We start from the raw sequence: 16781 nt of genomic DNA, 5'->3' as shown, positions 1-16781 counted from the left end.
CTGACTCTCTTTTGTGTCAGGTGTCTGGTCCACAAAAGGGCCTGGCGGTCTCGTCGACCACCATTTCTCGGTGGATCGGGCAGGCCGTCATACAGGCCTATGCTCCTAAGGGCGGGCCCCCCTTTCCGGTCACGGCACTTTCGACCAGGGCAATTGGTGCTTCCTGGGTTTTTTTTTTTTTTTTTTCCCGACATCATGCGTCGGTCTCACAGGTGTGCGAGGCGGCGATTTGCTCGTCCGTTCACGCTTTTTCCAGAATTTACATGGTTGCTGTGAGTGCATCTTATGATGTTTTTTTCAGCCGCTAGTTTTTGCCGGCGGCTGTTTAAAGTTGCACCTCCTCCGTTGAGGAGCTCTGCTTGTTTTGGGGTGAAGTTAAAATTGTTTTTACTGATATATTTCCCACCCCTCGTTTTTTGACACTGCTTGGGGACGTCCCACTTGTCAAGATTTAAGGAGCTGTGTCCGTCCATGGACGATAAGAGAAAATAGGATTTTTTGTACTCACCGTAAAATCCTTTTCTCTGAAGTCCATGGACGGACACAGCTCCCACCCCTCCTTTTTAGGTTTGTACTGCTTGTTACGAACTGAGGCTGCAAGCTGCAGTGAGGAGGGTTATGTCTGGAGGGACCGCCCCCTGGGCGGGGCTGTTCAACTCTGTTAATGTAACATGTATTTAACTATTTAACATGTTTCTGCCTAGTCCTCTCCTGTAAACAGGGAACATAACCCACTTGTCAAGATTTAAGGAGCTGTGTCCGTCCATGGACTTCAGAGAAAAGGATTTTACGGTGAGTACAAAAAATCCTATTTTTTTTCTCCGTACATACCTTGATATTCTGATTTTGTCCGGGGCTTCCACGTTCTGATGACTGCGGGACTGGGCGTTCCTATCCCTGCCTCAGGGTTCCGATGACTGCGGGACTGGGCGTTCCTATCCTTCAGTTCGATGATTGACGGCTTGTGAAACGGGTCCCCTGTCGCACAAGGCGCGTCACCAGATTTACGAAAATAGCCGAGCTGCGAGTGGGCACTATACGGCGCCTGCGCAGTCAGCTCTACATGGCGGGCGCAGGCGCCGTATAGTGCCGACTCGCAGCTCGGCTATTTCCGGAAATCTGGTGACGCACGTTGTGCGACAGGGGTCCTGTTTCACAAGCCGTCAATCATCGAACCGAAGGATGGAAACTCCCAGTCCCGCAGCCCTGGACAAAATCGGAATATGAAGGTATGTACGGAGAAAAAAAATGACCTGCCGAAAGTAAATGTCCTTAGTATGCGGGCTCTAATGTTAATAATTAGTTTTTAGGGTGAATCCCCGCTTTAACCACTTCAGCCCCGGAAGTATTTACCCCCTTTCTGATGGCCATTTTCTGCAATACGGCACTGCGTCTCTTTAACTGACAATTGCGTGATCACCTGTAAGTTCCTATTCTGTTTTGCTATCTTTGCTCTGGGTGCGAGGAGTCCTACGATCGATCGGGTAATCAGCAAGACACTAACACAAGTATCATGTAGCAAGATTACAAAATTATTTTCCGGAACTTAGCTGGTTTTATTTGTGAAATGAGATGGGATGCATCTCATCGTGGACCAGCCAATCAGGTTACAGTTCCTTACAAGTATATATTTATACAAAGTCAGCCCAGAGATGCCATATAAGTAAAATATCTAAAATACAAAATTTGCTTGGAGATATTACTCAACAAATAAAAATATCTCCTGACCACAGTCTCATTATTTGTATAAATGTGTATAAAGTTCATAAAACTGTTAATAAGCTGTTAAAGTGGAGGTTCACCGAAAATATCTATTTTTAACATTAGATTGGGCCTAATTGCGGGAAGCAGAATCGGGTGTTTTGTTTAAAATCAATGCAGTACCGTTTTACCGTGGCTTCCGGGTATGGGCTGCGGGACTGGGCGTTCCTATTTGATTGACAGCCTTTCTGACCGTCGCATACAGCGCGTCACCAGTTTCCGAAAGTAGCCGAACGTCGGTGCGCAGGCGCCGTATAGAGCCGCACCGACGTTCGGCAACTCGTGACACGCTGTATGCAACCGTCGGAAGGCTGTCAATCAAATAGGGAACGCCCAGTCCCGAAGACCATACCTGGAAGCCACGGAGAACATCTATCTCTAAAACGGTAAGTACTGCATTGATTTTAAACAAAACACCCGATTCTGCTTCCCACAATTAGGCCCAATCTAATGTTACATTTTTTTTTTCGGGTGAACCCCCGCTTTAATAAAACTTCAAATGTCTGTAGAATATAATCCAATATTTCACACCTTTCTGCAGAACAGTAGCTGACCGCAATCTTTAAGTTTCCTGTAATATAAGCAGTACAAGCTTTTGTTTCATAAGCGAGAAAATAATTTGTAATATAAAAGTTTAAGAAGGATTCAAAATGATTAAGTCTGATAGGAAAATAAAGGCTCTTACCCCATTATTCCCATATGAGACCAGACCACCCATAACAAAGGGGTGACCCCACTTTCCTATCAATGTACCCAAATTTTTTTTTTATTTTTTTGTTTTTTTTCTCCACAAATAGAGCTTTCTTTTGGTGATATTTGATCACCGCTGCGGTTTTTATTTCTTGCGCTATAAACAAAAAGGGCCACTATTTTGAAGAAAACCATTTACTTTTTGCTATAAGTATTCCAATTTTTTTTTTTTACTTTCTTCATCAGTTTAGTCAGATTATGTATTCTTCTACATATTATTGGTAAACACCATAAGCGTATATTGATGGTTTGCACGAAAGTTATAGCGTCTACAAAATGGGGAATAGATTCATGTCTTTTTTTTTTTTGAATCGGGGCTGTGACATTGCGGAGGACAGATTGGACGTTTGACACTTTTTTCACCTTTTTGACATTTATACAGCGATCAGTGCTATAAAATTGCACTGATTACTATGTAAATGTCACTGGCAGGGAAGGGGTTAACACTAGGGGGCGATCAAGGGGATGAATATGTTCCCTCAGTGTGTGTGTGTGTGGTAACTGTGATAACAACAAAACCTGGGGAATGCCCAGGGAAAAACCAAGCCTACTTACCGATCAGCTAGCAGAACAACCAATTAACCTGTCTAACAGTATGCGTTAAAAACAGGGGTTTTGTCCGCACGCATTTGCAAATGCATGCGTGAGCCACACCAAGGCACCCTGTAATCTGTGGTCCTAACACTAAACAATGAGCGTCCCCACAGTGGAGGCACATGCATTCTAATGGATAGATAGGGGCAGTTGGACTGAAGGGGAGCCACCCCTCCTTAAAGGTACAAAAGCACACCAAAAACGTTTGACACTTTTTTCACCTTTTGACATTTATACAGCGATCAGTGCTATAAAATTGCACTGATTACTATGTAAATGTCACTGGCAGGGAAGGGGTTACACTAGGGGGCAATCAAGGGGTTAAATATGTTCCCTCAGTGTGTGTGCTAACTGTGAGGGGATGGGACTGACTAGAGGAGGAGCCAGATCATTGTTCCTACTGCTGCGATTTGACCTTTTCCCCGATCTGTGATCAGATGTGTCTGAAGGACACAATGGTCGCAGAGCAGCGTGCCTGATGCGCACCGCAGGAGGTGCACAGAGGTGGGGGTTCTGGGAGGGCACCCCCCTAGAACTGGATGGCAAGTGGTTAAAGATTGGGCATTTTACCTATTCTGTTCTTTTAGCCCCATCTGATTCAGGCTGCATGATGACATACATTCTGAGCCTGCAGATATTCAGCAGATTGCTGCAATTTGGTTGCACCGTTCCTCCCAAGCTCTTCTCCTTCCTGCATTTTCCACTTGAGGCATGTATGGCGGTGCTGTGCTAGTATCACTGATATTGTATTATTACAGCTGGGACTTTTTTCCCAGTAATGGGCAGTGATCACTGAGTTTGTCACACTCGCCCCACACGTTACAATATTATTCTATCCTCTTTGGATCTGCCAACCATGTAGTGCCAAGGCCCGGCTTGATTGAATACACACCGATTGGAAATTTCGGTCCTCATATTGCATAGTTTGTGTATCTAAATTTTATTGCACAGTCAGAGAAGGGCAACCAAACTGATAAGAGGCATGGAGGAGCTCAGCTATGAGGAAAGATTAGAGGAACTGAATTTATTCACTCTTGAGAAGAGGGGAATAAGGGGGGATATGATCAACATGTACAAATATATAAGAGGTCCATACAGTGGACTTGGTGTTGAGTTATTCACTTTACGGTCAACACTGAGGACAAGGGGGCACTCTTTACGTCTAGAGGAAAAGAGATTTCACCTCCAAATACGGAAAGGTTTTTTCACAGTAAGAGCTGTGAAAATGTGGAACAGACTCCCTCCAGAGGTGGTTCTGGCCAGATCAGTAGATTGCTTTAAGAAAGGCCTGGATTATTTCCTAAATGTACAGAATATAACTTGAGTATTAAGATTTGTAGGTAAAGTTGATCCAGGGTAAATCCGATTGCCTCTCGGGGGATCAGGAAGGAATTTTTTCCCCTGCTGTAGCAAATTGGATCATGCTCTGCTGGGGTTTTTTGCCTTCCTCTGGATCAACTGTGGGTATGGAGTTGGGTGTATAGGATTTTACTGTTTTTTATTTTGTTTTTTTATTTTTTGTGGTTGAACTGGATGGACTTGTGTCTTTTTTCAACCTGACTAACTATGTAACTATGTCAGATTGTAAGGTGTACGGTAACCCCTCTAGTTGTGTTTTTCTCCACGAGTTACTTCACCAGAACTGTAATCCTTCCTATTTCAGACCTGCCGGAGGCATCTGCCACAGCACCTGTGGAAACCGCTGCAGCCGCGCCAGACCTTCCAGCGCAGATTAACGCACTTTCTTTGCTGATGACTACAGAGGAACTTGGAAAATATTCAGGAAGCCAGCTTTTTGAAATGCAGGAAAAACTTGGGACAATATCAAACGGCATTCTTCGGCATCTGCAGTCACGATGGAGTTCGCCACCTCACAACGGCTCTGTTTAGTTCAGCTCCGTGTGTCTTGAGCAATTGTCATTTACAGGACATTTTTACTACTTTTCTGATGAACATTTTTTAATACAGACTGCAAACATTTTTAAGAGATCCATCATGTGGTGGTCATCTTTACTTTGAATTGTACTTCTCTATACACAGCTTCAACTAGGTAATTAAACATAACATTCATTATTCTAGGTTTCAGATGAAGAATTAATGCGTTTAAGTACCAGTCTTGTAGGGAGGGGGGGGGGGGCAGAATGCTGATATTTCTATGGCACCGGTAGCTCTGTGATTGGTCACCCTCTGGGAGAGTATTATCTAGAAGTGGAAAAAAAGAGATGCATTTGCACGTCCAGTGTGACCACACAAGTCGCTTGGCATTTTCAAGGTTCACAGGTGAAACTTGTGGGCAATATGGTAATTTTTTTCTTTCTTACCTTCAGTTTTATGAAATTGTAGTATACACTGCTATTTTTAAATGTCGTCCACTTTTGACCACCTTGGTTTTCTGCTTATGTACGTAATATTGTAAATTCCTTTTGACATGTTTACTTTTGGACTGGAAAAAGTATTTTTGGTAGATTTTTTGCCTCTGAAAGCTTTACTCAAAACAAGCCTTGGAGAATACCACAGTATACTAATTTTCATGTGGCCCGTGTTGTACCCATACACTTTGTCAGTTTTTTTGTAAATTCTGTATATAGCCTCACTGCAGGTTACTAGTTTCGATAGTAATCCACTCTGTACATATAATTTAAACAGTTGGTTTCACCAGAATTCTTAATATTCACTTTGCTGCATGTGCTCCTTTTTTTTTTTTTTTAGATCTTAAATGTAAAATAAAAACTATTAAAGTACTTTTTGAAGTTTTGCAGTAAGTGTTTTTCATTATGAACTCTGGAGTATGTATTTGTGGTGTCTGTAAATGGGTGGCTTTTCAACTGCTTTTTTTTTTTAACTGAAGAATGCTATATACAATTTCCCCGTGACTAGGACCTTACAATTTTCTCTACACTAACACATTGCATTGCAAACCTGCAAGTCAACCTGAACTTTGTTTTAAAAGACCAACAGGGACGTTCAAAACCCAGCCAAGTTAGACTTTTATAAAAGTCAAGATGTGTGTGGGTGTATAACTAACAAATTATATATATGTGTGTGTGTGTGTGTGTGTGTGTGTGTGTATATATATATATATATATATATATATATATATATATATATATATATATATATATATATATATATATATATATATATATATATATATATATATATATATATATATATACATATATACATATATACACATACACATACACATACACATATATGTTTTTTTTTCAGGGGGAACTCGGTTCCACCACCTCTGGCTCAGACCCTTTGGTGCCTGCTCACCACAATCACTTGTAAACAGAGAAGTCTGGTTTCTGTGTTTACATGTGACAGCTCTGCACTCTGTGTGTAACCCCCCTGAACTCTGCACTCTGTATGTAATGCAATCCTGGTATTTATTGCCCCTTTAATACCCTTCTACTGTTTGTGATATCTGAACGGGGTGGTGGTTGAGTTCCTGCACCTATTTTCTGAGAAAAAAAGATATATATATAGATATATATATATATATATGTATACCCCAAAAGTGTAGTGACCCAGAATTCTCAACTGGACAGGTTGAGGGGCACAGATGAAACTGATGTTTCAGTTTCCTCATTATTTAATAAAGTCCACTTTGGGACCTGGAGCCCGGGAATTTTGTAGAGATCCGAGTGGGATGAAATCCCCAGTCCTGGGTCCAGATTTTGAGATTTACCAGCACACTTGACTGTGCTGGCCTATTTGTAGACACCTGACCATGGTTCTGCACTCCACCCTCCCAAGGGGTTCAGGCTTACAAGGGACAGCCCAGAGTGTGCCCTGGAGAGTGCAGGTTGCACTTTGAAACCCAGAGACCCGAGTCTGAGGTTGCTGTCAGGAGGGCTTCATGCGGGAGCCTGAGCAGTGGTGCTGCTGCTGCTGAAGAGAGCCAGGTGGCTCGGTATTTTCATTTGCATGTGTGAGCCAGGAGGCTGAACATACTATCATTTAATATTGATGGTGAAAACCCCTGCGAGGGAAACCACTTCTGTTTTCATCTCTGGAACTTTGATTTTCTTTAATAAAAGTGGGCCAACAAGCCCTCAAAAGGAAACATTTGCGTGGGACTGTCCTCGCTAGCAGGTGCTACACTTGAGCAAACAACCCCCAACATTACTATATATAATCTATCACTGTGGTCCTCGGATTGAATCCCAGCCAGGACATTGCATGGAATGTGTGTTTTTTCATATGCGCATGTGAATGTCCTCTGAGTAGTCCTCTGCTTTCTTCCCGCACTTTACAGAAATGCTAGTCAATTGGCTCCTCTCTAAGTTGGCCCCATATATGTGTATTCATAGGGACCTTGGATTGTAAGCTCTGTATGTAATGCGCTGTGTGAATTGTTGCTATATACAGTATTGGCCAAAAATATTGGCACCTTTTTTGCAATTTTTGGCAGCTAATGCACCACTTTGCCTAGAAAATTTGTTGCAATTACAAATGTTCAGGCACATGCATGTTGGTTTCTTTTGTTTGTATTATGACACAAACAAGGGGAGAAACGAAAAGCTAAATCTGACAGATTCCACGCAAAACTCCAAAAATGGACTGGACAAAATTATTGGCACATTCTCAAAATTTTAAGAAATAATTGCATTCCAAATTTGTGCGGCTCCTGTAATTTGTGATTTAACTCGCCTGTTTCAATGAACAGGTGCTGACAATATAGAAATCATACCGGCAACCAGTTAAAAATGGTGAAAAATTAACTTTTTTGGTGTCTGTGTGCCACATGGAGAAGAGAAAAAGCAGCAAATTATTGTCGAGGATTTGAGAACAAAAATTGTGGCAAAGAATGGACCATTTTCAAGGTTACAAGTCCATCTCCAGAGATCTTAATGTTCCTGTGTCCACTGACTGCAATATTGTAAATAATTTTACATCCCATGGCACTGTAGCTAATCTCCCTGGATGTGGACGAAAGAGAAAAATGTATCCGTTTTCCAAAACTTACCTGAGGAAGCCGAAATCCCTTTGGGAGAATGTGCTGGACAGGCGAAACAATATTACAGCTTTTTGGTAAAGCCCATCGTTCTACTGTTTTTTGTTTTCTTTAACTGCTTGCCGACCAGCCACAGTCGTTATACGGCGGCAGGTTGGCACTGCTGGGGGAATCGCTGTAGCTGAACGGAAGTGGCTTTTAAGATGTTGGGGGGGCGCGCATCGGAAGCATGATTGACAGATCCTCGTTCGGGCTCTCTGAGGTGCAATGTAAACAGACAGATCCCCGTTCTGCCAGGGAAGTAGAGAGAGATCTAGTAGAAAGCCAAGCCGCTCCAGGTGAGAGCAATCTCGCGGTGCAGGTCTAGTCCGGAATTTGGCTAGGAGCCACTGGAACAGGAAAAGGTTTGAAGCAAAAGTGAAGACTTTATTGAAGATAACAATTAATCGGACAATATCGTAGACATCAATGCAGACCTGGCAGAGATTATAAATCTCTACTAGGTCTGCATTGCTGTCATGTCTACGATGTCTGATTTTTATCTTCAATGAGGTTTTCTTTTGCTTCAAACCTTTGAGTGCGGTCAAACCTTTTCCTGTTCAAGTAGAGAGATTGTCTGTTCCTAGTGATTAGGAACAGCGATCTTTTTGTACTCCATCAGTTCCTTCCCGCCCACAGTTGGAATCCCTTCCCTAGGACACACCTTACCCCTTAATTGGGCCATAATGTTAACCAGCTACCTGCCAATGTCATACAGTAATCGGCGACAATTTTTTGCTGCTGCATATGGTCAATGGTTCCAAAAAAGTGTCTGATCTGTCTACCTCAATGTCGCAGTCCCGCTAAAAATTGTTGATCACCGCCATTGCTAGTAAAACATTTTTTTTTATATATATGATAAAAATGACAAATTCCCTATTTTGAAGATGCTACGAAACGCCATAAACCAATCAATATATGCTTTTTGTGTTTTCCTTCTTCTTTATATTAACCAAAAATATGTAGAAGAATACATATTGGCCTAAACTGATGAACAGATTTTTTCCCCCCAAAATTTGGTGGATATTATTTATTATAGCAATTTTTATTTTTATTTTTTCATAGCGCAAACAATAACCACAGAAGTGATCAAATACCACCACGATGGCTCTATTTGTGGGAAAAAAATGTCAATATTGTATGGGTATAGCATTGCACGACTGTAATTATCAGTTAAAGTAATGCAGTGCCGTATTGCACACAAAAGGCCTTGTCGGGAAGGGAGGTAAAACCTTCCGGGGCTGAAGTGGTTAATCTCTTAGCGCTTGGTCAGCAGGCCCCATGTGGGAAGCATGACTTTTTGAGGGTTAGCCCTTCTTTGGAAAATCCTTTTGAGCAATACATTGAGACAGTTAAAGAAGTAAAGGGGTGCCTACCTCGCCACTATCCACAATCACACCTACCTATTGATTCCCCCTTCTCCCCTTTCCATTAGATATACTATCTGTTCATCTACTGCAGGACCATCCTTTGGTGGCATACTCTAAGCCCACTGGACCTACTTGGAAGCCTTCTGCACAGTGAAGGTTTTACCCCTCCCCCTGTTTCCTCTGTCCTAGAACAGAGAAGTCCCTACCCTTTTTTTTACTTTGTCTTTGAAACTGGTACACAAAAAGTCTCCATTGCTGTCATCTGTTGTTTTTTTTTACTACCCCTTGCTGCTTCGGAAAAAAAAATTCCCTACTACACATTACAGTCACAAGGGGTGGTTATCTCCTTTAGGAAGAATTATAAGAACTTTTCAAATCCTGCACAGGGCCCCATGTCTAAGGGCATGTTTCATTATGATCTTAAAACCCGCTGTCCTAATTACTGCAGGACCTGGACTCCTGGAGACCTCCCACTAAATCTCTCATGAGCATTTTTATCTGGCATTAGTAGCAAATGCAGTGTGATGGATTATGCTCCCTATTTATACACACATCAATGTAACCCTTGCATTTCTGAAAAAAATTCAAAATAATTACCACACTTTGTAGTGATATTTTATTACACCCTGAACGTGAGTATCCTAGCATGCATTGGAGGCCTTGAAATTACAGGGCTCTGGAGTCTAAGACCCCTTTCACACTGAGGAGTTTTTCAGGCAGTACAGCGCTAAAAATATACTGCCTGAAAAACTCTTGCACTGCATACTCTATGTGAAAGCCCGAGGGCTTTCACACTGAGGCGATGCGCTGGCGGGAGAGAAAAAAATCACCTGCCAGCAGCATCTTTGGAGCGGTGAGAGGAGCGGCGTGTGTACCGCTCCTTCCCATTTAAAACAATGGTAAACCGCGGCAATGCGCCTCTGCAGAGGCGCATTGCGGGCGGTATTAACCCTTTATTGGCCGCTAGCGGGGTTTAACACTGCACCGCTAGCAGGCAAATCTGCCATTATAGCGGCGCTATACCGCCACTGCGCCTCCCACCCCAGTGTGAAAGGGGCCTTATTGTTTGCCTAAATGTTGATGCCCACTTATCTCCCTTTTAGTTGAGTCTTCATCCTCAGCTGGGGTCTAATCCTGACTTTGTTTTTATTCAAATTCTTCCTTCTTTTTTTGTCTGTCTAGTCCTGTGGTGTTCAGGAACATCATTTATCCAAGGTTCTGCTGCTGTACCCTTTTGAGGACAAACAAAAGCAACAGGGGAAGCGCACAGACTAGCGCAATAAATCTTTTTTATTAGAATGAAATAAAACGAATCCACTCACATGCTACAAGAAAATAGCATGCCTGTAGTAGAGCCTTGCTGGAGATATCACATCATTTATTATGGTCTGAGGCCAGCTCTCTGTAGCAGTTGCATACATCAACTGTCAGGGAGGAACCAGAAGACTTGCCACAGCAAGTGAGTTAAAGCAGATCCTGTATTGGACAGAACTTCATGGCTGAGCCTTGTCTGCTGTGTTCCAGAACCCAAGTAAGGCTGGGTTCACACTACGATTTTCCCGTCCGTCAGCCGCATACGATTTATATGAAAAAACGTATGCGGCTGAAACGGACGTAAACGTATGGAACCGCACATATGTGCGTTTTCCATTGACATTAATGTTAACTAGTAGCCGACCAGCCACCGTCATTATACGGCGGCAGGTCGGCTCTCCTGGGCGAGAGCCCGTAGCTATACGTCCTATCGTATAGCCGCCACTAGGGGGCGCGCGCGCGCCGCCGGAGGCGCGCGCGCGCGCTCCCCGCTCGCCCCCGACTCCCGTGCGTGTGCCCGGCGGGCGCGATCGCCGCCGGGCACACGCGATCGCTCGGTACAGAGCGGGGAACGGGAGCTGTGTGTGTAAACACACAGCTCTCGTTCCTGTCAGCAGGGGAAATGCTGATTTTCTGTTCATACACTGTATGAACAGAAAATCAGTGTTTCCCCTAGTGAGGCCACCCCCCCCCCACAGTAAGAACACACCCAGGCATACTTAACCCCTTCCCCGCCCCCTAGTGTTAACCCCTTCACTGCCAGTGGCATTTTTATAGTAATCTAATGCATTTTTATAGCACTGATCGCTATAAAAATGCCAATGGTCCCAAAAATGTGTCAAACATGTCCGAAGTGTCCGCCATAATGTCGCAATACCGAAAAAAAAATCGCTGATCGCCGCCATTACTAGTAAAAAAAATATTAATAAAAATGCCATAAAAATACCCCCTATTTTGTAAACGCTATAACTTTTGCGCAAACCAATCAATAAACGCTTATTGCGATTTTTTTTACGAAAAATATGTAGAAGAATACGTATCGGCCTAAACTGAGGAAAAAAAATGTTTTTTTATATATTTTTGGGGGATATTTATTACAGCAAAATGTAAAAAATATTCATTTTTTTCAAAATTGTCGCTCTATTTTTGTTTATAGCGCAAAAAATAAAAAACGCAGAGGTGATCAAATACCACCAAAAGAAAGCTCTATTTGTGGGAAAAAAAGGACGCCAATTTTGTTTGGGAGCCACGTCGCACGACCGCGCAATTGTCTGTTAAAGCGACGCAGTCCCGAATCGCAAAAAGTACTCTGGTCTTTAGGCAGCAATATGTTCCGGGGGGTAAGTGGTTAAAGAAAAACGTATGCGTTTGCCATACTGTTTCAAAAATGGCCGCAAAACCGTGGTTGAACACGGTTTTGCGTACGTTTAAAAAACGTTTTGCCAGCAAATCGTACGCACCCGGATGCATCTGAGTGCATACGATTTGCAATGCATTGTCTATCTATACGTTTTCCCGTCCGGGCCCGTGCGTTTTCAATACTGAAATCGTATGCGGCTGACGGACGGGAAAACCGTAGTGTGAACCCAGCCTAACAAAAGGGAAATGCCAGAAGTGGACCTTCCTGGCTTCTATAAAGTTAAAATGTTTTTCTCCAGGTATAGGTATCCTTTAACACAGGTCTCAAAATGTCAAGTCCTGACCTATTGGACAAGCCTTAAGAGTTACGCATCACCAGTTGCCCCACCCAACCCCTAATTCCACCCCTAAACACGCCCTTTTAAACCATCTAATGCAGGGATCTCAAACTGGCGGCCCTCCAGCTGTTGCAAAACTACAAGTCCCATGAGGCATTGCAAGGCTGACAGTTACAAGCCCAACTCCCACAGGCAGAGGTATGATGGGACTTGTAGTTTCGCAAAAGCTGGAGGGCCACCAGTTTGAGACCCCTGATCTAATGAAATGACACTTAAAGTTATTCTTGCAACTTAATTCTGCACAAACATTTAACAATATTAACATAAAGCTTATCAGTACCCATCAGTGAATCATCATCAGTGCTGTCATATCAGTGCCCATCAATGCAGCAGAGATTACAGGAAGGAATTGGGAGGATTGCCGGCCGGATCATTCAGAGCTGGGGATCTCCCACTGCAACACAGCTTGGAGATGGAACGCCAGCCGCTGTCAAACAAAGCCCTGTCTCCTGGACTGACATTGGACCAGTGTGCTGTCTATCATAGGAGGCGGGACTATGACATCTTTTTTTTTCCATCTCCAAGCTGTGTTACAGCAGGATATTCCCGCTCTGTCTGATCCATCTGGCTCTCCTCCGACGGACCAGTTTCAGCAGACATGTTCGGTCGTGTGTACGGCCGACCGGACAATTGTCCGGTGGATCGGACAGTTTCCAGCGGACAAATGTTTCTTAGCATGCTAAGAAACATGTCCGCTGGAAGACTGTCCGTCGGACATGTTCAGTCATCTGTACAGACACACCGGACATGTCCGATCAGCCGAAAGCCCAAGCATGCGTCGAAGTGATTCGACGCATGCGTGGAAGCATTGACCTTCCAGGGCCGCGCATGTCGCCGCGTCATCGTGTCCGCGTGGATTTCTGTCTGATGGTGTGTACAACCATCAGACAGAAATCCGGCAGCGGACAGATCCGCTGGTGTGTACGAGGCCTGACAGTTTCCGTCAGAGTGGCCCAGGAGGCAGGGAGGCAATTGCCCCCAGACTGCTCTGATGCCCTGTAGAAAAGGCCACACCTCTTCTGCCAGAAGCATATAGCCAGCAAATTGTTGGCCCAGTCCGTCCCTGCTCCATGTTCGCCCTCAGCTAATTACCACTCGCCGAATGTGAGCAGGCGAGTGGAAATTTTGTGGAGCAGTGGGTGCTCTGCTGACTTGTTTGCTGAGCAGGATTGAGACAGAGGACAGTCAGTGATTTTCAGATGTTTGGACTGGCTCAGGTGGATCTTGTTTTGTGACAGATGCTCCATGGGCTTATCCCAATACCAGTTAGGATAAGCCAAATATTCTGTCTCATGCAGTAAGTTACCATCCTGCACCATGGTATCTGGCCTAAACATCATGGCTGGTGGTGGGGGAAGAGAGGCATCTCCAAATCAGTGATCCCCACAATGTTAAAAGCTAGGAAGTCTACTTCCCACAAGGAAGGAGTACTTTGCTGTGCGCGTGACAAGGAACTTTCACCCCAGGAAATTTTCAGTGGGACAGATCCTGCCCTTTTTATAGATGGTCTGAACCAGAATTTGACCCTTAACACCTTTAAAGCTTAGGTTTCTGTACTTGTGACCTTGTTCCACAGTACGTTTAGTTCTCTTGGCTCTGCAAAATATGCTTCCTTGAGCCAATTGGGAACATTCACTTCTACACTGTCACGTACCTGGTTATATTTCTTGTTACTATCAGCTCTGCAAGGCAAGTGTCTGTGTTGTCCGCCTTAGGCTGGGTTCACACTTGACCGACAAACGATCCTACATTGGGAGCTCATGTAGCATGACGTGTGAAAATCAATGTTTCCCTATGAGAGCTGTCTTAACTGGTCCTACACAAGTCGGTCCGACTTTGAAAATGCTCCCTGTACTACTTTGGTCTGACTTTGATCCTACTTCAGCCCATTGAATATCATTAAAGTAGGAGCCTTGTCCTAACGATCCGACTTTTGACATCCGACATGTGATCACAGCAGCAGTAAAAGGAATTTATCTCACTCTGGGATTGTTTTGATTAGTCAAAGAACAAGTCAGACTATCACAAAGTCGGTTCAAAGTAGTATCCTGTTCATGAAAGTAGGATGGATGTAGGACCAATGTAGGATAAATGTAGGACCGATGTAGCAGAGCAAAGTAGGATGAAAGTAGTGTAGTAGTGTGAACCCAGCCTTACTCTGTATCTGGTCTTACATAGGGAGAAGGTGGTATTAAGGCCCAGAACCTCCTTTATTCCTAAGGTACATTCAGCTTTTCATTTTGAGGACCTGGTTTTTCTGTTCCTTTGTCCAAATCCAGTACTTCAAAAGGAGCCTTCCCTCCATTGCCTAGCTGTAGTTTAAGCTGCGCATGACCACCTCACAGCCACTGCTTCCCATAGGAAGATTGAATCTCTGCTTATCATTCCTAAAAGTGTCATTAGGGGAAGCTATTTCTCTTCCCACCACTTCTTAGTGGATCAGACAGATCATCATCCAAGCTTAGAGTCTCAAGGGTGGGGTTCCACCCATTCCAGTCAAGGTGCAGTAACGTTCATTTCTTGGAGTTCATTGAATGACAAATGTCCCACCCCTGTGTGTTTATGATCATGCTCATTTTCTACAGGGAAGCAGGTAATGAGTTTGGGGTGAAGGAACTTGAGTGGTCTGTTTGGAGCTCTGACTTCAAACCTAAAATATGTTTGGGATGAATTGGAATGTGAATCAGGTCTTCTTTTCCTCTAGTAGCTACTAATAGCTGATCTAACAAATGCTCCTTTGGCTAAATGAGCGCAAATTCTCACAAACACTTGAAAATCTTGTGCAAAGCCTCCCCAGTAGAATGGTTATAGCTGCAAATGGAGGACAACGTAAACCTTATTTGGCTGATTGATAGTCCATTCCTGAATTTTTAATAGACCTTTGTAATCATTATTTATGAAAAAAACAAATTCTGCAGAAACCCCAGCTTTATTGATCGCTAATGTACAGGGATTAAATGTTTTTGACCCTAGAACATAATCTTATGCATGCAGCGTTCACAAGCAGAGGAGGGGAGAGGCTCTTCCATCATGTCATATCCTAGGGCAGTCGATTAAACCAGTGTAAACTGGTGGATTTTACAACACCAGGAAATATGCTATGTCAGTGTACAGTAAGAAAACATATTGAACATACAAATAGCAGGTAAGATGCCTATGGCATTGGCATTGCCTATGGCATTGTTCAAGTCGTAAATTGAAACATATATGAGTTTAGAATTAATTGGTGACCAAAGACAATCTGGCATTAGCTGATGTTATTTTCACGAAAAAGAAAAAAAAATCTCTATAAAGTAGTCAGGTTGCAGTCCGATGTTAGGAAATTGCTGCTTAAGATGTTATTTTTTTTTAATTGCTTTTATTTCATATAAGGTAAGTTGACAGAATAATAAAAACGGCTGCTGCCATTCAGTGTTGTTTTTTTTTTCTATGGTAGTGCCGAATCTGTCAGTTATGAAGGATTCATTAAACGGTTTCCAAATAGTTAGCTGGTAGCATGCCAGTCTGGCCAGTTCTCTGAACTGTCCCGTACATCCATCCTTCATCTATGGTCTGAACGTTCATGATGGTGTCCCCATCCTTGAAAGAGACTTCATCACCGTCTGCTGCCCGATAGTCATACATGGCTCTGAATGTTTTCTGAAACAGAATTATATGTTTAGTTTTATACAAAGCAGATTGCTGCATCTATTTTTTGTATATAAGTCCAATCTTCGATGTCTTGAATAGCTCCAGGCACCACAGCTATCCAACATTTTCAGGTGTGTCCGACAGCTTCTACCTATGGGGAGCTGTTCTTCCTGCTACAACACCGCTGTGTCCTGTAGTTATGTAGGAAGTGTTGGATAATAGGGCACCTATCGATCTTCAAGACAGCAAAAATAAAAAAAATGCAGCTTATCTGCTTCTTAGAAAGTGCTGCCTAATTTTTTTTCTTTTTTTGAGCTGTGTGACAGGATCACTTTAAGGCTGGGTTCACACTACTACACTACTTTCATCCTACTTTGCTCTGTGTTCAATGTTTCCCTATGAGAGCGTCTTGTAGCGTCCTACACAAGTCGGTCCGACTTTGAAAATGCTCCCTGTACTACTTTTGGTCCTACATTGATCCTACTTCAGGCCCATTAAATATCATTGAAGTCGGACCAAAGTAGTATCCTGTTCATGAAAGTAGGATGGATGTAGGACCAATGTAGGATAAATGTAGGACCAAAGTAGCAGAGCAAAGTA

The 16781-nt window shown here is 43.3% G+C and overlaps 2 protein-coding genes across 31 annotated transcripts in view; one reads left to right on the top strand and one right to left on the bottom strand.

Moving 5' to 3' along the window:
* Window positions 1–5863, top strand: part of RIF1 (replication timing regulatory factor 1) — a 59925-nt gene extending 54062 nt beyond the window's left edge. For all 6 annotated transcript variants that reach the window (XM_040357998.1, XM_040358002.1, XM_040358003.1 and 3 more), the window contains one exon: window positions 4769–5863. In XM_040357998.1, the coding sequence (XP_040213932.1) occupies window positions 4769–4995 (227 nt within the window). In that variant the 3' untranslated portion in view covers window positions 4996–5863. The remainder of the gene's footprint in view (window positions 1–4768) is intronic.
* A 9598-nt stretch (window positions 5864–15461) lies between these two features.
* NEB (nebulin) overlaps window positions 15462–16781 on the bottom strand; it is a 272007-nt gene continuing 270687 nt past the window's right edge. For all 25 annotated transcript variants that reach the window (XM_040357978.1, XM_040357987.1, XM_040357983.1 and 22 more), the window contains one exon: window positions 15462–16190. In XM_040357978.1, coding sequence (XP_040213912.1) covers window positions 16017–16190 — 174 coding nt within the window. In that variant the 3' untranslated portion in view covers window positions 15462–16016. The remainder of the gene's footprint in view (window positions 16191–16781) is intronic.

This window comes from Rana temporaria, chromosome 6, assembly GCF_905171775.1.
Source record: "Rana temporaria chromosome 6, aRanTem1.1, whole genome shotgun sequence".
Taxonomy (NCBI): domain Eukaryota; kingdom Metazoa; phylum Chordata; class Amphibia; order Anura; family Ranidae; genus Rana; species Rana temporaria.
Note: the sequence above shows the minus strand (reverse complement) of the source record. Positions and strands in the feature narration are given on the sequence as shown.